We start from the raw sequence: 23,979 nt of genomic DNA, 5'->3' as shown, positions 1-23,979 counted from the left end.
TTTGTCAGCCTACTTATTTTGCAGTTAGTCAATCAGCCAGTAAAGTAACAGCTGTGAAATGCAGAAAATCCTGTACACTATGAATTCAAACACACCTCCTGCCATATGTTAATGAGATGCAATAGTGTGAAAGACTGTCTATGATCACTTGAATTAATATTCAAACAGTTAACAGTTTTAAACCCTAAAATAATCATTTGACACTTTAAAATCTTTTTTAAAAGAGTTAATTTTCAAACAATTGACTTTTTACACTCTTTCTCAGCGATGAGGCAGCAGGTCTGTCTGAGCCTCCCCCGTGGTGACAATATGGGCACAGCCTGTTCCTGCGTGCTCGTTTTCACCTCCTTCACAATTTCTATCGGCTGTTGCTTCTGAGAGTTTTTCTGCTGCTCTCTTCACAGCAGCAGATGGAAATTTTTGTTGAAGTGTTTTATTTTTTTCCTTTCTTGTTAATAGTTTTGACGCTGACTTGCTCTCCGTCTCTCTTTAACTTTGTGTAGATGTGGAGTCCCTTCGTCCATGGCTGCAGCCAGATGACCTCTAGTGACTCCACCAGAGGACCCCTGCAGGGTGTGACAGATAAGCCAAAACATTATGACCGTTCACAACCAATTCCACTAAATGCCTCAAAGTAACTGAGGGTGGTCTCTGCTGCCTCAGGTTACCTTTAGAAGTGCAGATCTTTATGGTTTGGAGCTGTTTGGACTAGAAGTGTGTGTATTTGGAAGTTGGTTATAGGAATAAATATTAATGTACATTCTCAGTTCCTACTAATGCCTCATCTCTGACAAAAAGAGTTATATGTGATGAAATGGCTAGCAAAAGAGTCGTCGTGTGTAGTATTTATTCTGAGAAACACTGATTTAAATCCCACTAAGACGAAATGGGGACTTTCAGTTGTCTCTGGAAATGGATTAGACTGAAGCTGATGAATGTACAGTACTAGTCAAAGGAGCTTGCAAAGAAAAGCGTCTGGACTTCTTTAAGTTACTTGAAGACGTTTCACCTCTCATCCGAGAAGCTTCTTCAGTTCTAAGGTCAAATGGTGGAGAGTCCCAGATATAAACCTAGTGGGAGTGTCCCCCCACAGAGGGACAAAAGGACCCCCTGATGATCCTCTAATCGCCTGAGCCAAGGTGTGGAACTGGGTGTGGGTCCCAATCAGCCAGAGTTTCGGGTGAGTTCATTGTGAAACCTGGCCCCACCTTATCATGCGAATTCCTGAGGTCAGATGGCCCAGGGTGTGAGTGGGCGTTAAGACGTCTGGGAAGGGATCTCAAAACTGGATTATAGATGGCAGAGAGTTGGTGTCGTAAACCACCGCCTCTGTTCAAAGATGGTCGCTCACAGTGGACATAGATGGCTTCTTTCACTTCTCTTTCAAACCATCTGTCCTCTCTGTCCAAAATGTGAACATTGACTCCCATCACCCTCTGGAACACAAACTTGGAGTAATTAGGACCCTACACCACCGGGCAGAACATGTTCCCTCTAAGCCTGAAGGGAAAAAGAAGGAACACACACATGTAAAGGAAGCACTCAAAACGTGCGGCTATCCTAAATGGGCGTTTTTAAAGTCAGCAAAGAGGCACAGAAAAGAAGATCAGACACCAGCGAGGGAGGATAAGAAGGACAGACGCAACAACATTGTCATCCCCTATGTAGCCGGTGTATCAGAGAAACTCAGGAGGGTTTTCTCCAAGCATGACATCCCGGTGTACTTCAGACCCAGCAACACACTCAGACAAAAACTGGTTCACCCGAAAGACAAAACGGCAAAACACAGACTTAACAATGTGGTGTATGCTGTACAGTGCAGCGAGGAATGCCCAGACCTCTACATTGGAGAGACCAAACAGCCACTTCACAAGCGCATGGCACAACACAGAAGAGCCACCTCCACAGGACAAGACTCAGCTGTCCATCTGCATCTTAAGGATAAAGGACACTCTTTCGAGGATGCCAATGTTCACATTTTGGACAGAGAGGACAGATGGTTTGAAAGAGGAGTGAAAGAAGCCATCTATGTCCACTGTGAGCGACCATCTTTGAACAGAGACGGTGGTTTACGACACCAACTCTCTGCCATCTATAATCCAGTTTTGAGATCCCTTCCCAGACGTCTTAACGCCCACTCACATCCTGGGCCATCTGACCTCAGGAATTCGCATGATAAGGTGGGGCCAGGTTTCACAATGAACTCACCCGAAACTCTGGCTGATTGGGACCCACACCCAGTTCCACACCTTGGCTCAGGCGATTAGAGGATCATCAGGGGGTCCTTTTGTCCCTCTGTGGGGGGACACTCCCACTAGGTTTATATCTGGGACTCCCCACCATTTGACCTTGGAACTGAAGAAGCTTCTCGGATGAGAGGTGAAACGTCTTCAAGTAACTTAAAGAAGTCCAGACGCTTTTCTTTGCAAGCTCCTTTGACTACGATGACCTGGATGACTGAGAACCTTCACAGACAATGTACAGTACTGTGCAAAAGTTTTGAGCCACCCCTCAGTTCTTTATAGTTTGTTTTTAAAGTGGTTGTGGACAGTACTTCTCCAGGCTTTTTGACAGTTTTCCTTTTGACATTGGCTGCTTTTTCAGTTATTTTCAGCCCAGTCTTCGCATGTTGGTTCTAACTATGTTGCTTGTTAACACACTTAACAGCTCAACCAATGGACAGTTGTTGTGTTTAAAGATAATAGACAGAAAAACACATTATTTGTATCCATTTTCTAGTTGAATCTAAGTGCAGTGTGTCCTTAAAGACTTTGAGGAAGTTCTAAAGATGTGAAAGAAAGAGGAAGAAGTGGCAGACCTGTGTGTGTGTGTGTATATATATATATATATATATATATATATATAATTGAGGCGAGATAAAAAACTTTACAACTCCGCAACTTTATTAGTGCAAAAAAAAAATCAATGTATTTTTACTTAAACAAGCAGCTGTTTTTTTTTTTTTTTATGTGCATTAAAGTTATATAAAAACGTAACAGTGCAAATGCAAATTCCTCGCTGACAGTTTAACTAAAAGGCATTTCCAGTGGAAATTGGTCGACATATCCTGAGCAGAACCATGTATAATATCCACAAAACTTAAGATTATACACACACACAATACGGTAATATTATGTTGAAGCACAGTACGTATCACTCAGCGAGGCTCCTGACTACGGTAGCCATAATGCTCGGACAATCCATCAAGCGGTGCAGCTTCATAGCTACCAAAGTTGTACTAAAACATTTTTTGACAGATTTTTGAGCGCTGTGTACCACATAAAATTGGTTCGAGGTCAGTAAGCACAACCAGAATTCATACATAAGGCACACGGGATTATAAGGGGCACTGTCGATTTTCAGAAAATCAAAGGATTTTAAGAGCGACTTAGATTCCGAAAAACACGGTAATAACGACGGCCCGCTTGCATGCTCTACCAAAAATAGTGCTTTGTTGTGTATCTGACGGACGAAAGCCAAACCATTTCCACACCACTGACGTTGCAGCATTTTTACAAACCATTTCTGGTTCATCTGTTTCATTCAACGATCCGCTTTCGCCCTTCTCATTCTCCGTCGCTGCCTTACTTTTTCTGCCATGTGCGTATGAAAACAAAGGCACCGCGCATGCACATTTTACCCATATTCTATCGCCATATTCCATTTTCTTATCATTCCTAACATTATACCGGTATTACCGTGAACTGTACGATATGGCCCAGCCCTATTTTTCAGTGTACTAATTATCATCTGTTTGCAATAAGACCAGCAATATTTCACCTGCATTAAATCAAAATCATGTTTACATTTCCCTTCTTGACTGGAACATTTGGATCAGTTTTAAATCATATAACAAGCAGTTAAATTACACAAGATCATGAGAAAAATCATGTTGTCTGACACCTCATGACCCTGATGAAGGCCACAAGCCGAAACGTGTTGGTCAATTATTAAAGTTGTTCATCTTCCCTCAAGTGTTGCTGGAGTTCCTGCATTGTGACCTCTTTCACAGAACGAAACCAAAACCTCAAACGTTTTATCTCATTAAATGGCAAATGGTAAATGGCCTGTATTTGTATAGCGCTTTTACTAGTCCCCTCTAGGAACCCCAAAGCGCTTTACACACCCAGTCATCCACCCATTCACACACTGGTGGAGGCAAGCTACAGTTGTAGCCACAGCTGCTCTGGGGCAGACTGCCAGAAGCGAGGCTGCCATATCGCGCCATCGGCCCTTCTGGCCAACACCAGTAGGTGGCAGGTGAAGTGTCTTGCCCAAGGACACAACGACTGAGAATGTCCGAGCCGGGGCTCGAACCGGCAACCTTCAGATTACAAGGCAAACTCCCAACTCTTGAGCCTGATCGCCCCCTCTAGTGGCCAAATATTTGGTGTAACATTTGAATTAGTTATGAAATTGCAGAAGAAAACTGTTGTTTTCTTTCCAAAGCACAGGCTGAATGAACCTCAAAGCTTTCTTTTCCTGCAGTGTTTTTTTCTTTTAAGGTGACTTATATCAGAAATATTGAAACACACTAACAAATATGGCAGGAAATTCTACCAGGTGCTGCTGAATTCATATCATGCTCTGCCTAAACCAGGACGGGGCAGGGATGAAATATGCAAAAAAGATCCTCATCTGTGCACGTTGACAGTCCCGATTGAATCTCAGATATCTGATGCTAAGATGAGAGAAAAATTAAGCAGCCACTTCCCTCCTATTGCCACTGAACGTAAGCTAAATTTAGCTCTCCTATTTTTGGACCATCACCCTCAATAAAACACATGATGCCGTGCGGAGATGAAAGATCTGCTTCTGTCCTCATTTAGGCCGCAGATGCGCCCACACACTCATACATGAGCATGAATGATCCAACCAGTGACTTCATGCTGTTAGCTCATCTTGCTGTCACATGTTGCTAATGGTAACAGCCCAGTTTCTCATATTTGCCTTTCTTTCATTTTTGAATTACAGCAGGATCTAAGGCACTGCACTTCAGATATGCAGGAACTGTACACAATCTGAAGCAGCTTAAATAGCGCGCCCTATATAAGATTTGCTAATTGGATGTGTGGAAGCTTATCAGCTGAGACGTCAGCTGATGTGATCTGGGATTGAGATCAGCTGATCTGCCTGGATTGTGACTGAGATTGACCTCATGATCTGCCTAAAACAGTTCTGTGCTTGGTTAATATAGAACAGAGAAAAGCAGGAAATCCTCTCGTCTGCCAAACTGCAATCAGTGACTGTTTCACAGTTTTTACTTGATGAGAGATTTCAGCAACGTTTCTGACACTTCCTGAAATTGATGGCCACATCACGTTACCATCTTTTAGAAATGTTCTGCTTGTTTGGGTTGAGCTTAGCGCCTATGCCATCTGCATGTCAGAATCTATTAAATGCATGCCGGGAACTGTCTTCATCTCCTTTCTCTTCAGCCTGACCATCCATCTGTCCACCTATTTGTATCTGCAGTCTTTCCCCTCCTTCCTCTAAGATCTCCCTCTTCCACTCGCCCTCTCATTAGAGCTGCTGAATTATTTAACATCAGACAGTGGGCTTGGCTGCTGAGCCAGAAGGAGATGAAGAGGAGAGGAGGAAAAGCTGGAGAGACGGGGAAGCATGGAGGTGTCCGATACTGCGGGAAGTCGTGAGTCAGCAGGGAGAGAAAGGAACAGTGGGAGGGAGGAGTGAAGGAGTTTATAGATAGCTTTAGGTGATACGACAGGAGAGAGTGGCGTCAAATGCCTCCCGGTGCGTTTGTGTCCGTGTTTGTGCATGCGTGCATCGATTGAGCGGAGAAGGTCATGAAGCTGAGAGGAGATTAGCAAACTAGACTCGGAGTAGGGGGAGCGCGGTAGCAGAGCTAACGCCTCCTCTGAATAGCGCAGAAACAGGAGGGCTCAATACAAAAAGGACAAGAGGAGCTGTTGCAGTATGGGGGAGAGCTATATGTACCAGCGACTCCCCTACACCAGAGGAGAGGGGGAGGGGGAGGATGATGAAGAGGCGGGAGACAGGAGTGTCGGTGGACAAATGGTAAAGTCTGAAGTTGTGGGTGGATGTGCAGCATCTCTTCTTCTCTGACTGTAATTCTGTGTCTTTTTGTTCAGTATTTTTCTATGAATATAAGTGTGGGTGTGGGGATGCAGGTGTATTGATCTCGGGTCTAATCTTACGACAGACACCAGATTTCATTTGATGTCTGTTTAAATTATTTAGTATCCTCATGGTTTAAAAAACAGTGTCTACTTTGTGAACCCTGTAACTGCACCAGTTATAAGTTAAACCAAAATACTTCATTCTGAATTCAGTTTTAGGGTCTAAAATCACCCAACAGCAATTGACTGTAAAGCAATAAATTAACAAACAAGCAAACAAATGTATTCCTGCCACTTAATTATGGAAGCTTGTTTCTGCAAGTCTGCAGAGGTAATATCAAGTTAATTTGGGTTATTGTCTCCAAATTTCATGTCAAAATTTTGACTTACTGATTGAGTATCTCAAAATTACTTAATCAAAAGAGTTACTTTTGATTAAGTAGGTCAACATTTTGAAATTTTAACTTACCTCTGCCTGGATTGTTTTGTTTTGTTTGTTCTGTTTTTTAATTGTGAATGGCAGACAAAAGCCTTCACACTTAATCGTGTTGCTACCATTAAATTTTAACCATTTTGTGCTAGTCTAATGCTTAAGTCATGGTTCCACAATTGAGGCTGTTTGAACATGCGTTTGCCTATGGAGAGGGGATTTCAGCCAACTCAAACATGTTTCTGTGCGTAATGTGCTGCTCCCAAGGGTAAAGTTTAGTTTTGCAAAGAGCTCCATGACAGCGCTGTATTAATGCATTTACATCTTTTAATAGTTTTGAAATATTAGGATGAAGCTATACAAAAAGCAAGAAGCTAGAGCTAGTGGTTGTTTACCTTAGCTTAACAAAGACTGTAGACTACAGTTACAGACAAATGCTGTAAAGGTAATGCTCACAAACACTCTAAAGATCTAATGAACATTTTGTATCTTTATTAATTATCCAAGAGAGTTGTCACTTCACTTATTCTGCATCAACAAACACAGAATTTTGCTAATTAGATGCGATTTACTTGGATTTTTCTCTTTCACATAGAGCCTGGCTAGCTCCTCTGTTCTTGGCTAAATTAAACCACTGTTGGTTTTAGGCTTGACATCAGTAAGTGAAGTTTGTATGTAAGAGTGCCATTAGATTAAGGCAAAGTAAATGTTGTAGTATATTGTCACAGTATACGGTATACAATTAAAGCAATTAGTTAAGAAGAAATTGTAGTTTGCTTATTATGAAATGGTGCAAAACTGGTTTTAGTTAATAATTTAAAGTCTGTGAAACACTTTAAAGGTCTGAATCTGTGAATCTGCACATTTGCTGCACATGCAAAATGACTCCTGCTTCGAGATCAGGAGGAGACACAAATTCCAGCCTTAAGGGGTCTCAAGCTAGTGTACTCCTCGTGTCTGCACAAAGCCTGGATAAGTGGGAGGGCTGCGTCAGGAAGAGCATCCAGCGTAAAATCGGTGGCAAATCAAATATGCAGATCTATCCGCTTTGGCTACCCCTTGGGAAATAAAGGAACAGCAGAAAGTACATTTTGCTGGGGATTTACTTTTTGCTGGGGATTCTGCAAAAAAAGATGAAACAGTAGCGTCCTAAACAATTGTCAGAAAATGTGTTTGTTGAATCTTGAAAGTCATTTTCAGGAGTAAAAATGCCCCAAAATTTCTTACTCCAGCTTCTTAAAATATGAGCACTTATTGTTTTCCGTTCTTGATGCTTTTCCAGATATCTAATCATTACATTGGTGCTGCAGATGTCACATCCCATCAGTCATTTTGGCTTTTCATAGCTGAGAGTAGCTCCTGCACTTAGAGCACACATTACAGTGTGCCCATTAAAGGGGTCCATTAACATCATGCTCAGTAATGAAACAATTCAATCACATAAGCAGAGCTATGTTAAAACTGCAGGCTGTTAACAGCACTGTATGCATCCTGATGCAGGTGAAATGTGTGTTTGCTGTGCAGATGCAGTGTGAGGAGGGCACAGAGTGGCTGCTGGAGCTGCTGACAGACGTGCAGCTGCAGCAGTACTTCCTGCGGATCCGTGATGATCTCAACGTCACACGACTCTCACACTTTGACTACGTCAAGAATGAAGACCTGGAGAAGATCGGCATGGGACGCCCAGGTACCTCTTTAAGTGTTTTTCACCCCAAACCTACGTGATAAACAGGTAATCTAAACAAATATCAGATGTGTCTGTGTGTTATCTTTCAGAAAAATACTCCATAAACATACAATAAAATCCAGGTTTATTTGTGTTTGTGTTTTTGCTGGTCCAGGTCAGAGGAGGCTCTGGGAGGCAGTCAAGAGGAGACGAGCCCTTTATAAAAGAAAATCCTGGATGAGCAAGGTGCAGTACCTCTCCTGTCCTGAAAGTTGCTCAAGCAAGGCTGCAATCTCACAATATGATATTCATGTATAAGCTGCATTTGTAAAAATGTCTGCTTTCACCTTCAGGTATATTTAGGAAAAGGAATTTTAGTTTGTATTGATGTGGCTTTGATTCTAATTTATTTTTTTTCATGTTATGTCAGATGGTCTATGTGTGTCTTTTATCAAAATAGGTTAATTTAGATTCATTTAGATTCAAATCAAGCGTGTTTGCATGCATAAGAAGTTTCTGGCCCTGCAGGTGTTTCCAGTGAGACGACCGGACGCTGACACACAGCAGCCCCACGGGGCATCGTCTGCTGCAGTCCCGGCCAGTAGTGAGTCAGGGGCTGCGCTCACCTGCCTGATTAGAGAGTCGGAGCTTCAGCTGTTCGAGCGGCTTGGAGACGGGACATTCGGGGTGGTGCGGCGAGGAGAGTGGACTGCACCCAACGGCAGAGTGGTGAGATGAAGAAACACAGTATGAGGCAGCTGAGAATGTATGACATAGAGGCTCAGGGTGTGTTTGCCCACAAACAACCCACTTGGGTCCCATCTAGGCTAAGCATGTGGGTCCCATAGCAGTTTATCCCTTTTTGGCATGTAAGAAATATATCTGTGGGCAATAGGGCTGGGTATCGTCACTGATTTCTAGAATCGATTAGATTCCGATTCACAAGGTCCTGAATCGATTCGATCCACGATTCGATTCAATTCAATTTGAATCGGGGAAATTTTGCCCCAGACAGTCAGAAATATTATAATTCAGATCAGTACATTTACATATTTTTGTATCTATAAAAAGGAAGCTGACACTTTCCAGACTTTATCAAAGGTGTGAGCATCACAGCAGATGCCTTTGTGTCAGAGTAGCTGAAGATAAAACAGAAAAACATGAAGGTGATTTTCCTGGCCTGGGATTTTATAAAAATATTCTGCAGTACATCAAAAACAAAAGAAAACCATTAATCAACACATGAACATTACCTCTGAAGTTACAGAGGTTTTATTAGAGACACGGTTAAGCGTTTGGCATTTTGCAAAATTTTAAAAAGTTTAAATTTGCTCAGAAACCTATTGAACGGCAGAAATTAGGTTTTTCTTTTCGGAAGTAAGTAAAAGGAAAAAAAACAGCGTCCGACAGCACTGTAAACAACGGTAGACTTGTGCATAGCAAGCAAGCGAATAATGCAGAAAACAGATTTTTAGACAGGAAACTGTTCTTGAAGTACAGTGTGTGTGAGAGAGAGAGAGCTGTGCATGAAGTTTTATCGTGGTAGAAGCAAAACAGCAAAAGTAAGAGGGAAGCCATGACGATGTTTATGTGAAGCGTAGTTTGGATCTTCTTTTGCTGCTTGTTCAGTCAATGTTGTTTGGAGAGACATCAAACTAACAGCTTTAGAATCAGCGAAAAAATGACGTAAACACAAATCGTGGAGCCGCCGAAACATCAGAATCAGTGAGCTGTCGGCTTTCAGCCCCAATTGTGTCTGTGCCATCGAGAAAGGCGACATCTCACTGATTCTGATCCGGTCCGCGCTTTGTGTTTACGTCTTTGTGCAGAATCCGTGTACCTGCTCTCATTTACTGTTTTAGCTGTTTGGTGGTTGTTGAAATTTTGTGAGATTCTGGCATTTTGGGCAAAATAAATGTATATTAAAAAATCGATTCAGGATTTTAATGAATCAATATCACGTTATCAAAGCCAGAATGGATTTTAATCGATAAATTGATTATCAAAACCCACCCCTAGTGGGCAACTCATAGTCTGCTTGCATGAGAAAACCTACGTAGGAGGTAGAAAGGGCAAAGCTGCCATGGGCTCTGTGGGCACCAACTAGGGGCCACGTAGGATAAATGTGGGTTTGCAGCTGAGAGAAGGTGACTGATTCAAACCATTTTAGTAAAATGGATCTTATCGATATACTGAAAAAGAAGTGAATGTTATCAGTCCAATCTTCCATTTTCTGAAATATCACACGTGTTCTGCGGCCCACTGTGGGTTGTGTGGGTCTGCCCGCATCGAGGCCACACATGCCCCAAAAGGACACATTTGCTGGGTATTTGTCACTTCCTCTTAAGTTAGAGCATCCCATTTGAACTCCACAAAGTAATTTACTTTTATTTTTTTACAGAGGTTTCTCTAATATCATCTCTCCTTTTCTTTGTAGTTGTCAGTGGCAGTAAAATGCCTGAAATCAAATGTACTGGACTCAGACGGTCTGGATGATTTCATCAGAGAGGTGAATGCCATGCATTCACTGAGCCACCAAAACCTCATCCGCCTGTATGGCATCGTCCTCACACAGCCTATGAAGATGGTAATCCATGAGACACACACACACTTATAAGAGGGAGTTTGTCCTCTTTTTGAGAACTTGATTTATTTCCAACAGTCGATATATTGTAGCTGCTGAGCTATCAGATGTTTTCAGTGTTTTTATGCTGAATGTTTCAGAGCTGTTAAGCTCAGTTTAGCCTGCAGGAGTTTCTGCTGCCTCAGGTCTGGCTACTTTAGAATAGCCCTGAATATAAGATCAGCGTTTCCCACACACAGAGGAAATTCAAGTACAAAAGAGTTCCCACAGTCTCCTTAATTCTTTATTGTTGCAGTGAAGTTAAAGATTTGCCGCTTCCAGAGGTAACATAATTTTAAAAAAAAGCACTGAAAAACAGTACAGACAGGATATATATTTCAAAAGCAGTGCACAAAACATATAAACACAATGAGCTCTGAGCACATTTTGTTTGTTGGAGTGTAGGTGACTGAGCTGGCTCCTCTGGGCTCCCTGTTGGATCGGCTCAGAAAGCGGCAGGGTCACATCCTCATCTCCTCGCTGTGTAACTATGCTGTGCAGGTCAGTTAATACTGAAAGGAAAAAATCCCACAATGAAATTCAGTTTTATCACACTGTTCTCTCTAGTAGATTTTTTTGAGTACAGCTTCCATAATATTTGTACATTTGTTTAAATTTAAATGTTTATTTGTTAGAGATACAGCTCTATTTTATGACATTTCCCATGTGTAAGAATGCAAAAATGCTCCCATCTGTCACTCCACACCTTGTCCACAGGTGGCCTGTGGGATGGCTTACCTGGAGCAGAAGCGTTTCCTCCACAGGGACCTCGCAGCCCGTAATGTGCTGCTGTCCACCAATGAAACTGTGAAGATCGGAGACTTTGGCCTAATGAGGGCACTGCCTAAACACACCGACCAATACGTCATGGAGGAAGGCCACAAAATCCCTTTCCCATGGTGAGAGTGACTTTTTTCTGTCTCTACATACTATCTGTGTTTCATTATCTCAGCGTCTCAGTTGTTTTTCCACCGATCTCTCCAGGTGTGCTCCAGAGTCTCTGAAGTCTCGCACTTTCTCTCACGCATCTGACACCTGGATGTTTGGGGTCACCCTTTGGGAGATGTTCACCCACGGACAGGAGCCGTGGCTGGGTCTGAATGGGAGCCAGGTGCATCTTTGAACAACCCTCTGCCATAAAAAATAAAATAAATGAATTATTCATTAGCTTCAGCTAATCACGCTATTATTTATGTGTCGGTTTGCAGATCCTTCACAAGGTGGACGTGGAAGCTGAGAGGCTGTGTAAACCAGACGATTGTCCTCAGGATATCTACAATGTGATGCTGCAGTGCTGGAGCCCCAAACCTGAAGACAGACCAACTTTTATTGCCCTCAGAGACTTCCTGCTCGAGGTAGCACAGTATTTTAAGTAAAACACTGTCTATCGTAATCACTAAATGTGCTTCAGGAAACCATTCTTTGTTGGCTGCAAGTATGAATTCCATGTCTAAAGGCTGTCTTTGACTCTGCTGGTGACACTGACGACACTGTGTGTGCTCTGTAGACCATGCCCACAGATATGAGAGCCCTGCAGGACTTTGAGGAGGAAGACAAGCTCCAGATTACAATGAATGATGTTATCACCATCATTGAAGGAAGGTCAGTGTGTGATCTTTTGTTAGCTAGAACATGCCTGTAAGGCATCCTTTTAGCCTGATTTTGAGAGAGAAAGCAGTTTCTTAATCAGGTTAGTGGGTTTGAGAGTCGTGCTTATGTAAGTGCCTACTAGACAACGGATCTCCCGTTGAAACTGAATTCCTTACATTGTAGAAAATTACTGAAATTTTAATCTTATGACTTCCTTATCACATTAATATGCGTGTGTCCATTGTATATATTGTATGTCTGTAACTACCTAACTACTAAATTAAAACCCAGAAGTTGGCAATTAAGAACATGTACTGCTACAAGAATGCACATTACTGTAGGACAGTCACCACGTTGTTTGAATACCTGTTTGTGTGTTTTTAGGGCAGAGCACTACTGGTGGCGAGGTCAGAACAGGCGCACACTGCGTGTCGGTCAGTTTCCCCGTCATGTGGTGACGTCAGTCGCCGGTCTTTCCGCTCAGGACATCAGCCGGCCACTTAAACACTCTTTTATACACACTGGACATGGAGACACAGACCCCCAGAGGAGCTGGGGACACGCAGACCGCATAGACAGGTTAATGATACAGTACCTACAGTAATGTAGTGTCATACAGTGTGCTTCATCAGATGTGACTGTGCTCTCTGCGTCCGTGGATGGCTGTAGGCTGCTGTGCAAATGTTAGAGTCCCACCACAAGTCCAGAACGCAGAAATAGAAAACTGGAAAATGAATCTATTACAGAATAGACTCTTCTTTAAAACAGGTTAGGAAGGAGGATTTATAGATTTGTGTTATTTACATTAGGATTCCACAACAGTTTGAAAGAAAAACATCACATAAAGACAAAGCACTAAAATTGTGTTTTAACTGAAAACATGCATGTACTCTTTTAAGACTGCCTATACTGCAGCTCCCCACTAGAGGGCAGCTGTGTATCATGCATAGTTTAACAGATATTTTGCTGTTGAGCTTCAGAGGATTTTAGAAGACACGTCCACATCACTACACTGTTTGCAACAACAGAGGAGTAGTGAAATAATTTTACTGATGTTCCAGTACCTACAACGGGATTATTAACATGTTATTAACAAGTATGTTTTATTAGCTTCAACCAGCTTCAGTATGAGTTAAAGGAGGGGACTTGGACTTATTTTCAATTTTAAACTTTTATTACATAAAAATGATTTTCTTTCCTTAGCCTGTACTTGGGGAACCCCATGGACCCTCCTGATGTCCTGGGAATGGATTCAGGCATTGCGAGACCGACCAAACTTCCCAACCGTGCCAAGAGTAAATTCATTTGTGCCGTGAGACTGTATTTTTGCTGAATAGTGATCTAACTTTTCTGTTACACCGATGCATGTCAAATCGAACCTAAACGCCTTTGTCTGTTTTTATCAGAGCTACCTCCTCCTCGTCCACCCCAACCAGCCGTTCTGCTCAAGAGTGAGATTTTTTCTTTAATCCTTCAAACACATGCATGTCAGTAGAAGCAATTTTCTAAATTTAGAGTTTCATGTGTGTCCAGAGCCGTTCTACGACTCTGTGATGGACGATTACGATGACGAGGAAGACGCCAGCGCGTCGTCTGGGTTGAAGAAGCTGGGAGCATCCCTGGGTCTGAAGCTTCGGCCGTGGGAGGGGACAGGCGTGCGTTCAGCCAAGAGCGAGGTGTCGCTTATTGACTTCACCGATGACAGTTTCAGCTCTACCACCCCTTCTCCGCTCACTGAGTCTCGGCAGCTGGATGAGGACACCCTAAAGGTAGCTCAGGCCTGAGTCAGACTGTAATAGTTGATGATCTTACCCTCATTAGTAGGAGGTTTTTTTTGTACTTCACCTAATGTGACTTCAAGTCCCATTTGAATCCCATTTCCCCTTTCATTATGGCCTAGAACTGTCTTTTAATGAGCTGTTGAGAGTTGATCAAGCTGAGGTTGGCATGATTCTTTTCTTTCTTTGAATGTCACCCACTCCCCGAGTGGAACCATCCTGTAATCACAGCAGAGGGGTCTTATATTCCCAGCTCATCTGGAGAATTAGCCATCTGATCTTTTCAGTTCACCCTCTACAACTAAACAATGATTGTGATGTAGTTCAAAGGTTTTCAAGACACATGAGGGACCTTACACGGCCACATGCATGGCAGTATCCTCAATCAAGTGTAGGTGGTGCACACACAGCTTGAAATCTTTGCCACTACTCACAAATGATGAGCTGTCTTGTTCCCCAGAGTCAGTGGTTCAACCTTTGGCCTAGAAATGTCATAAATAACCCCTTCCGCTTGAATTCACCCAAGGCGCGTGCAATGTGATGGATGATCAGTACTTATTGATTGATAATGTACACGTTCACGCTTTAGTGGTCTTCAGCGGAGTTGTACAGTAATTCCACCTCATACCTTCAGTCTGCCTTCGATCATCCTGACCAAGCTGCAGCTTCATGATATTTATACTGAAGTTTTTGAAGTAAAAGTAAAATTTATTTATATAGCACTTTTTAAGACAGGAAGCTATTACAAAGTGCTTCACATGGAAATAGAAAAGCATTTCAAACAAATCAAATCACTTTTAGTGTCACGTCACATTACTGGTATACTGATGTTGGTATGGTATATATATATATATATATATGTATATATGTGTGTATATATACATATATACACATATATATATATATATATATATATGTATATATATATATATATATGTATATGTGTGTGTGTATATATACATACATATATGTAAAATATACAGAGGTCAGCAGTTTGAATATTGTGCACAAAAATGGCATATATGTACATTATGGAGTGCATAGTGTTGAAGATCCGGTAGGTGAGAGCGAGGTGTCTATGAAGTGTTCAGCAGTCTGGTGGCCCGAGGGGAAAAAGCTGTCCCTCATTCTGCTGGTTCGGGACGGATACTGCAGAACCTCCTGCCTGACCGAAGTAGTTTGAACAGTTTATGGCTGGGGTGACTGTAGCCTTGATGATCCTACCCACTTTCCTCAGGCAACACCACCACCTCCAATTATCCTTTCAGAACACAGCACCACTCTCTGGAGAGCTTTGCGGTTGTAACTGGTGCTGTTGCCATACCACGTGGCGATGCATCCAGTGAGGATGCTCTTAATGGCACAGCAGTAGAAGGTCCTGAGGATGTGGGGGCTCATGCTGAATCACTTCAGACTCCTGAGAAAGAAGAGGCACTGCTGCGACTTCTTCACTGTTTTGTGTGTACTGACCATGTGAGATCCCTCGCCAGATGTCACCTAGGAAACGGAAGCTGCTCACTCTCTCCACAGCAGCGGTGTTGATGGTGATGGGGGTATGTGCTTCCCTACACCTCTGGAAGCCCACTATCAACTCTTTTGTCTTCGTGAGTTTGAGGGTGAGATGGTTCTCTTGGCACCAGTGTGTCAAGGCGCTGACCTCCTCCCTGTAAGTCATCTCATCACCTTTGGTGACCACCACCACCAAACAAACAATATAACAATATTGAATAACTGAAACTTGTGACTAAAACAAAACTCTAACCCTGGAGGAGGTGGACCTTAATAGGTCAACCAAAAATGACCACTTCCAACTTCTGGGTTCTGTAATAGTTTTCTTAAACAGAGCTGTATTGTTGGCTAAACAAGGTTAACTTAATATCTTGGCTTGAACATTTAAAAAAAAAAGAAAGACAGAGGATATCCAGACCTTTGCAAAACAAATTTTCAGGATTTTCTGGCTGAAAGTCAGGTTTTCTTGACCGACAATGGGTAACTATGCATAAATAAATATAAATGTAATGATGATTTGGTACCACATTTGATGGAAATATGTGCATTTTCTGGTTATTTCTGAAGAATTAATAAGCACAAATGTGAGTAATTCAAACCCCAGTGAACACAAAGAAGTAATATTACTGCAGCAGTGATGATTTCCTTTTGGCTCTGGCTCAAACTTTGTTTTTGTTATGCAGGAAAAATCTTAATAACGTTGGATAACTTTTCCTTGTATCTATTTGTCTTCTCAGGACACTCCCTCCATTCTGGACTGGCCTCTTCCCCAGCCAGCGTACGATGAAGTTACTGCAGAGCCTGCGGATCAATCAGAGGACCAGGAAGTGCGGTCCATATACAAAGGGTTGACTGAAGAAGCTTCTTCATCCGCTGGTGGTGGCTTGACAGGAAGGAGCGAATCCCAGTCAGCTGACCTCTTCCAGGAGCTACAGAGGGAGGTAGTGAAAGCTGTATTAATGCCATTCAGGATCGATTTTTACTCTTAAATTATCACCCAAGCTAACATAAAGCTGCTGTTTCTCTGTTAATGTAGGTGATGGTGAAGCTGCAGGTTCCAATGGCAACAGGCCGCTCCCTCCCCTCCTCCCCACTCCCCATGCCTCTGGCTCCTTTGGGCCCGCACCGACAGATCTATCTTCCCCCTCCATCTCCCTCGTCTGCCTCCTCCTTCGCCTCCTGCTTTGAGGACAGGCCTGTGCTGCCTCCTCGCAGTCCCGTCCCTCCTCTGCGTCCCTCCAAACACAACCTCTCCGCCCGTGCCGTAAACCCAGAAGCACGCACCAGCTCCATTTCACTGGGCAACGAAGATGACACACCTCCTCAGATCCCACCCAGAGACCACGCCTTTTCTCAGCCAGGCTCCCGCTCCTCGTCACCTGTAGCATTGCCACCTCCTCCTCTCGCCGTCTCGCCGCGTCGGGCATCGGGACTGCTGGGTCCACTCCTGTCCTCCAACTCTCCATCGTCGTCTTCCTCTTTGCCTCAAGCTTCATCCCATTCCTCACGCTTAGGACTTCCTGGCTCATCGTACTCCTCCACGTCCTTACTGGATCCACTCGCCTTTCGTGAGGGGCGTGGCCTTTCCTCACTGATTGACAGTTCGCAGAGCTCTGCCCCCGTCCCACTGCCGGAGAGACCAGCTTTCCTGGAGAGGTGAGTTTTTCATGGAGACAGATTTTTATGGGTGGAGAGCAAAAAACAAATTCGTTCCCTTGATAATTTATATTTCTTCCAGAGCATATATGTATAAACAAAAAATAGTCCTCAAATGTAATGTTGGGGTAAAATTATATTTTTGCCAGCTCAGTGTTAGAGATTTTTGTGTCTCTGACATCAGCACTGCACCCTACAAAAAAAACATGGGACCAATCAAGTGAAATGGTACACGTGTACACTGGGGTGTTTGTGCATGTGAGGGATCGTCCAATTAACCCCAGCATTGCGTGACACTAACTAAATGGCACGTGGGCTCCTTCTTCAACGCTTACTGACTTTACACGGATATATTTATTTCCAAATTTCCCACAGTGTAAATAACAAGTGAAAAATACCCACAATTATGTGAATAACACATAGGTTGAAATGTGACATAATTTTTATTTATTATTATTTATTTTCATGAAGATCAGGAGCTAAAGTGAGTCATCAAATCACTTGGCATGAGGCATTGCTATTTTATTAGCATTTGTTGTAATAGAATATTTTTTCAGCTTGTTTGAATTTGTCGTCAAGCTGTTGAAACAAAGCTCACATCTGTGTGCAGAGTTCAGGGGGGACCCCAATACAGAAAACAAGCTAGCTTTTAAACCAGATACCAAAGACAAAGGAGGAAGACAGGACTGTGGGCGCTCACCAACCACTTGCCAGTTTGGACTTCATTTGTCCTTCGTAGCATCCTTAAGTCTTCATACCATAGATAACGAGGAGCTGGAAACATTCCTCAGATATTTGGGTCCATGTCGACATAAAAGCATCACACAGGTGCTGCACATTCGTGATGCCAGTCTCCTGTTTCACTGCATCCTGAAGGTGCTCTAATGGACTGAGACGTGGTGACTGTAGAGGCCACATTTTACTCATTTTCATTTTGCAAAATATACTCATGTATGCTGTGGTGTTTAAGTGACACTCATTTGGTGCCAAGAAAATATAATCCACATCATTACACAACCACCACCAGCCTGAACTGTTGATACAAGGCAGGATGGATCCATGATTTCTGACCCTACCATCTGAATGTTGCTGCGGAAATGTACTCATCAGACAAGGCGCCAGTCTTCCAATCTTCAGTAATTCAGTTTTAGTGAGCCTGTACAAACTGTAGTGTCAGTTTCCTGTTTTTAGCTGACAGGAGTGGACAGGAGGTTTGACATGCAGTGACTTCATCCCAACTTTTTAAGTAACACAGTTATGAAAGCAAATAAAAGCTCATGCTAAATAAATGTTTTATAGTTGGAAAATGTCGTCAGCGACTTATTATTACGAGAATTTCTTCAGTGCAACAGTAAAATTTCAGATGTCATTCACAGAGAAACATCATCAGCTAAGGGGCGATGGTGGCTCAAGAGTTGGCAGTTTGTCTTGTAATCGGAAGGTTGCCGGTTTGAGCCCCGACTCGGACAGTCTCGGTTGTTGTGTCCTTGGGCAAGACACTTCCCCCGTTGCCTGCTGGTGGTGGCCAGAGGGCCCGGTGGCGCCAGTGTCCAGCAGCCTCGCTTCTGTCAGTGCGCCCCAAGGTGGCTGTGGCTACAATGTAGCTTACCATCACCAGTGTGTGAATGGGTGAATGACTGAATGTAGTGTAAAGCGCTTTGGGGTCCATAGGGACTAAGTAAAGTGCTATACAAATACCAGGCCATTTACCATTTACCATTCAAAATAATTCATATGCCATATTTCATGTTTCTTAACAGATACGGAGCAGCCAACATGGCGGCAGTCAAACCTATGATGCAGCAGCACCCTAGCGGAGCCAAACCGAACACCTCCTACAACAACAATAACGGCCGAGCTGCAGCTCCCAGCATTCAACGGGAACAGAGCATCACACAGGTGAGGGAGATCACAAGGAATGTCACTTTTTCTATTAAAACAAAAGTTTTAAGTCATAACTTTTGTTTGTTGAGAGTCACAGAAATGACGAACACCGAATGCTGTTGTTTTCCACAAGCAGACAAATTAGAGTCACTGATTTCTAGATAACACATGAAAAGCTAAATTGTCCCTTTTTATTGAATTCACATCCTTTTATCAACAAAGCTTTTAATTGCGAGAATGTAATGCTCAAAAAGCTGCAGTTTTGAAACATATTCATATGGTTTTAACATTACCTGAGGAAGAATAATATTAAAAAAGAAAATCATTAACTTTATTACTAATTTCATTGGGACTGCAAATTAGGGAAAAACTTCAAGGGGCTTGTGGCTAATTTAAAAACAGTTTGATTCATTGCAAAAGTGACTGAGAGAGTTTAAAAAGAAGGAAACCTGCTCGTTTTTTTACTTCTTCTCTTTGTACAAGCATATTAACAAATGTGCCCACGCAAAGTTACTCTCTGAAATAAAAGTAGATTTCTTTTCATGTGTATCAATATGACAGTTGCACTTCTTTAAAATGCAAACATGACGTTAAGTTTATTGTCTGATCGTCAGGTCCAAGGAGCTGTGCACGGTGTCACGATAGAGGAGTGTCAGGCTGCTCTGCAGAGCCACGAGTGGAGCATTCCTCAGGCCATAAACCATTTAAAGGTGCAACTGTCTGTCTATACACCTTCCTAGTTTATTTGTTGCTGTTAACAAAGAATATATAAATGAATCAAAGCGCAAAAAAGTGACATATTAACAGCTATTAAGTGTGTTACTGACCTCTTGCAGTTACTGATGGACCATGAACTGCTCTGTAAACTGTCTGATCCAACACAGCAGAAAATTGAAAACATAATTGCTGAAAAAGAAAAGAATCAATGTGTTGCAATAGTCGAAAGTCCAGACCTCAGTGGGAAGGTATGAGAGCTGTGCATAAATGAATGCACTTAAACCTCAATGAAGCAACTATTAAAGAAGAGCGGGCCAAAATTCAAGCTTGTGATGTCAGATACTGATAAAGTCCTACAAAAAGCGATTACTTCAGATTATTGCTGCTAAAGGTACTAGCAGCTACTAGCTATTAAATCATGGGGTGTACTTAGCTTTCCACATGCTGATTCTACATTTTGGCTTAGTCTTGTCACATAAAGACAAGACTAATAATGACACGTTCAACCATAGAACTGAAAGAGGGTGTATACCAGGGATTGTAAACGCACACATTGAGTTAGGGAGGTTACTGATTGTTTTTGTCCTGTGCTTTTAAAGGTCTTATTATAATCAATGTAACTGGATTAAATTGTTCTCTTTCAATTTTAACATTTAAGCCATTAAGTGGCTCTGCTTTTGCGAAGTACATAGGTAGCTAAAGTTTATTGTTATCATAAAGGTTAGGATGTGAGAGCTTTTCTGTTGTTAAAGAAAGCCAGTGTTCATGCTGCAAAAGAGCATCAGAACAGCAAGAAGAGAGTTAAATGTAGTAAAAACAATGATGGTAAATCACGTGTCTAAAATGCTTCTTTCACCATCTGCGCTATAGGTGGAGCAGCTGTTTCGGCTAGGGCTGCGTTCAAGAGCCGAGTGCGAGGAGCTGCTGCAGCATCACCAGTGGGACCTGGAACATGCCAGCACGGTCATGCTGGACACATACGGACCACATCGCAACAGGTAATCAAAAGTAAATGGACAGAAAAGAGCGGATGCCCACTTTGTTTTTTGTAGTACTGAGCTCTGAGTTACTACTGTCTGTAGCGGCTGATGTCTCTCCCAGGTTGAAACCTGCTTTTAATGTGCCGCTAAGTTTGTCAGCATGACATGACAGCACGAGCACAAATGTGCTAACGATCCATCTGCTTCATCCTCCTGTTAGACTGCTGCTCCGGTCGCTTTTAAGGAATATTTTATACACTTCTTAACCTGTGGCTGTCAAATTTCTGACTTCTGGCTCGTTGACACAGTGAGAAAAAGAACTTGAGCTAAAATAATCTCTCAAGTAATTTTCTTATTTTAGATTTTCAGTTGGTCATATTGGAAAGAGTGCTTGTAAGAAAAATATAAAATCTCACGTTCTCATTTTTACTTTTATCTAACTTTATGGATTTTGCTTTTGTCATTCATTTATTTGTTGTCCACAGTAAGCGTCATTATATGTCAGCTCAGACACAGCTGACACTCAGCGATCATTGTCTCATCAAAGTAATAAACTTTTGTCACTGGTATGTAACTGCTACTGTCACTAGGGGGCAGTGTCAAAAGTATGTGGAACCGCTGAATGTGGAAGCTTTTTGGAGCCAGAGGTAAATTATCCACTAAGACTTGCAGGCTTGATTTGTAAAATACAGACACAGACTCCTGCTATTAAGTTTGCAGTAAGATAAAGATCTGGATCTGGATTTCTGTTTGTACAGTTGACTACACTGCAAAAAAAATTTAAAAAAGGAAGAAATAACAGCACAAACGTGGTCAAGAGGAGGTCAGCAAGTCATATTCTGCTGTGGTGACAGCTAACAGAAAACCAGCAGCCTCGTAAAAATCCATCTGTCATTCACGCATCCCCAATAAAAATGTGAGCAGGTGAGCTTAGTTAGAAACATGAGTAATTGTGAACACGAAATTTAGATGTAGAGGCAACATGTTTATTTGTTCTGTAAGTTTAGGAATTTTAGCACATGATTCACTGCTTTTTTTCTAGCCAACCTCCAGTGGCCACTACAGGAAGTGCAGTTTTTGGCTTCATTTTCCAGCCCTGCTTAGAGCTTAAACACTCAGCGTTCAGCGATTGTTTGCTGGTTTCCAGAATCCTAAACAAAGAAGCTGATATTGTACATTGTTTTTCTGCTTCTTAGGAAGTGACAGCAGGAGGACAAATTGAGCGGCAGTCACCTTCTGACAAGCTCCCGAGCTCATCTGGATCAGCGCGATGACACCGAGTCGGCAGGATGACTCATTGCTCCAAAGACCAGAGATGCTTTTTAATGACCATTAAAAAGCGTCTCTGAAGCAGCATATGTGAATACCTGCTACTACCTGTGTCACTCACATGCTTGCTCACTATAACCTAAAGGAGCAGCTGTTACATGATTCACAATATTTACTTGAACAGTTGTTATTTATCTTTTTTTTTTGTTGTTGTTGTTTTTATCATTGCATTAATCCAGAGTTTGTTTCAGCTGGTAGCTGCTGCAGACTTTTTCTGGTTTTGAGGTTGTTGTAGAGGCCTGTGTGTGTGTGCGTGCGTGCGTGTGTGTGCATAAGCTTACTGTAATGTCAAATGGCTTTTTGCTGTCAAAAAGAATCAGGGAGGTATGAGCTGGCGTATAGTTGCACTTTTAGGAAAAATATACAATTAATGTTGTATAAAACATTTTACCGAGCATGTCAACAAAGATGCTAACTGCTGGTCAGAAGAACAATCTATCAGTGAAGTGAAAATGTTGATATGACTGAAAGCATATCAGATATTGTTATTATTACTGTATTTTTGTGTCTTAAAGGTTCCATGTGGAGTTTTCATGTAAAAAGGCATTCAAAAGTCTTGAAACCTGCGTTCTTCACATCCCAGCATGTCGTCGTCTTTCCTGCCGCCGCTGGCAAATTGCAATGTGAATCGTAAACAAACTGCTTCATAGTGCTTTGAGAGTTCAAGAACTCCACAGGTTGCCTTTAAGCAAAACATTTCTGGCTTTACAACAGCAGGAATTGTGAGAGTGATGTTTTTAGTTTTTATTATAAGAATATTCCTACCGTTTCCTCGTGGATACAGGGTATTAGTCAAATCTCTGCAAATTAGATATCTACTGCTACTTTAAACTCATGGTTAGTATTTCTTACTGTGATTCTGCTGTATGATAATCATCGTGCTGAAAAACCTGTCACGCACTTGATTTAGTGGGCTACTGCTACGTGCTGTCGATGCCAAATTTCATAATGCGTGTGTGCAGATATTAATCATTTTAACAGCTACATGGAAAAGTTTCTTTTTTTTACAAAAAAACAAACAACAAAACTGGAAAGTTAAACTTCAGACAGGTAGTAGCAGCTTGGTGAATATGTTTATAGCAGTTATAACTCAGTATGTGTGAAGCATTCAGTTAAGCTCAACTATGAAATCTGTTTAATGTGACACTGACTATAATGTACTGTTTAATCTGAGTTGCTTACAAATGTAAAATGCAAATATGGCCTTTGTTGTTTTATAATAAACTGTAATCTCATTTCTGAAAGCTTTCCTGTGGTTATTTCATTAGTTGGATACAGCGGGAAGACTGGAAGACACAAAGCAGAGATGGAACTGGTGGTTGGCAAAGATGTTAAGGATATGGGAGTCTGATTTTAATGGGATAAACTAATCTTTTGATTAAATAATGTCAAATTAACTGAAAAAATCCCCCTAAAACTATTTTGTTTACACCAGATCAAGTGGACCCTGAAGCATGATGTGACACTGGAATCAGGCTAAGAGAAGATGTAAGGGAATGGGAGCATGGATCCTGAGGCTGCGTTCTCGGAGTGGTAAAAGTGAGTGGGCAGGTATTAAAGGTATCTGATGTGTGGCCTCAACACAGGAAAGCCAAAATTAATCCCTGAGATTGTTTCCTCAGGGAAACACAAAGACCTAGAGGTTTCTCTAGGGAGCCTGATACCAGTAGTAGTGAGTGGATGAGCCAGCATTTAATGGGCCCGAGACAACTAGTT

General features: G+C 42.1%; 1 protein-coding gene across 4 annotated transcripts in view; it reads left to right on the top strand.

Moving 5' to 3' along the window:
- Nucleotides 1-23,507, top strand: part of LOC146511654 (activated CDC42 kinase 1-like) — a 37,321-nt gene extending 13,814 nt beyond the window's left edge. For 2 of the 4 annotated variants that reach the window (XM_085172107.1, XM_085172106.1), the window contains exons 2-21: nucleotides 504-573; nucleotides 8,056-8,218; nucleotides 8,373-8,443; nucleotides 8,726-8,926; nucleotides 10,635-10,784; nucleotides 11,226-11,321; nucleotides 11,538-11,719; nucleotides 11,805-11,931; nucleotides 12,029-12,175; nucleotides 12,328-12,422; nucleotides 12,795-12,989; nucleotides 13,614-13,705; nucleotides 13,817-13,861; nucleotides 13,944-14,179; nucleotides 16,435-16,638; nucleotides 16,734-17,353; nucleotides 19,114-19,252; nucleotides 19,852-19,947; nucleotides 20,825-20,952; nucleotides 22,131-23,507. In XM_085172107.1, coding sequence (XP_085028233.1) covers nucleotides 8,056-8,218; nucleotides 8,373-8,443; nucleotides 8,726-8,926; nucleotides 10,635-10,784; nucleotides 11,226-11,321; nucleotides 11,538-11,719; nucleotides 11,805-11,931; nucleotides 12,029-12,175; nucleotides 12,328-12,422; nucleotides 12,795-12,989; nucleotides 13,614-13,705; nucleotides 13,817-13,861; nucleotides 13,944-14,179; nucleotides 16,435-16,638; nucleotides 16,734-17,353; nucleotides 19,114-19,252; nucleotides 19,852-19,947; nucleotides 20,825-20,952; nucleotides 22,131-22,137 — 2,994 coding nt within the window. In that variant the 5' untranslated portion in view covers nucleotides 504-573 and the 3' untranslated portion in view covers nucleotides 22,138-23,507. Of the gene's footprint in view, nucleotides 1-503; nucleotides 2,821-2,919; nucleotides 6,040-8,055; nucleotides 8,219-8,372; nucleotides 8,444-8,725; nucleotides 8,927-10,634; nucleotides 10,785-11,225; nucleotides 11,322-11,537; nucleotides 11,720-11,804; nucleotides 11,932-12,028; nucleotides 12,176-12,327; nucleotides 12,423-12,794; nucleotides 12,990-13,613; nucleotides 13,706-13,816; nucleotides 13,862-13,943; nucleotides 14,180-16,434; nucleotides 16,639-16,733; nucleotides 17,354-19,113; nucleotides 19,253-19,851; nucleotides 19,948-20,824; nucleotides 20,953-22,130 lie in introns of those variants that run through there. The other 2 variants (XM_085172105.1, XM_085172108.1) reach the window with 2 other exon arrangements.
- Nucleotides 23,508-23,979: the final 472 nt, after the last annotated feature.

This window comes from Neolamprologus multifasciatus, chromosome 9 (assembly GCF_963576455.1).
Source record: "Neolamprologus multifasciatus chromosome 9, fNeoMul1.2, whole genome shotgun sequence".
Classification (NCBI taxonomy): Eukaryota; Metazoa; Chordata; class Actinopteri; order Cichliformes; family Cichlidae; genus Neolamprologus; species Neolamprologus multifasciatus.
This window is presented reverse-complemented; position numbering and strand designations above follow the sequence as displayed.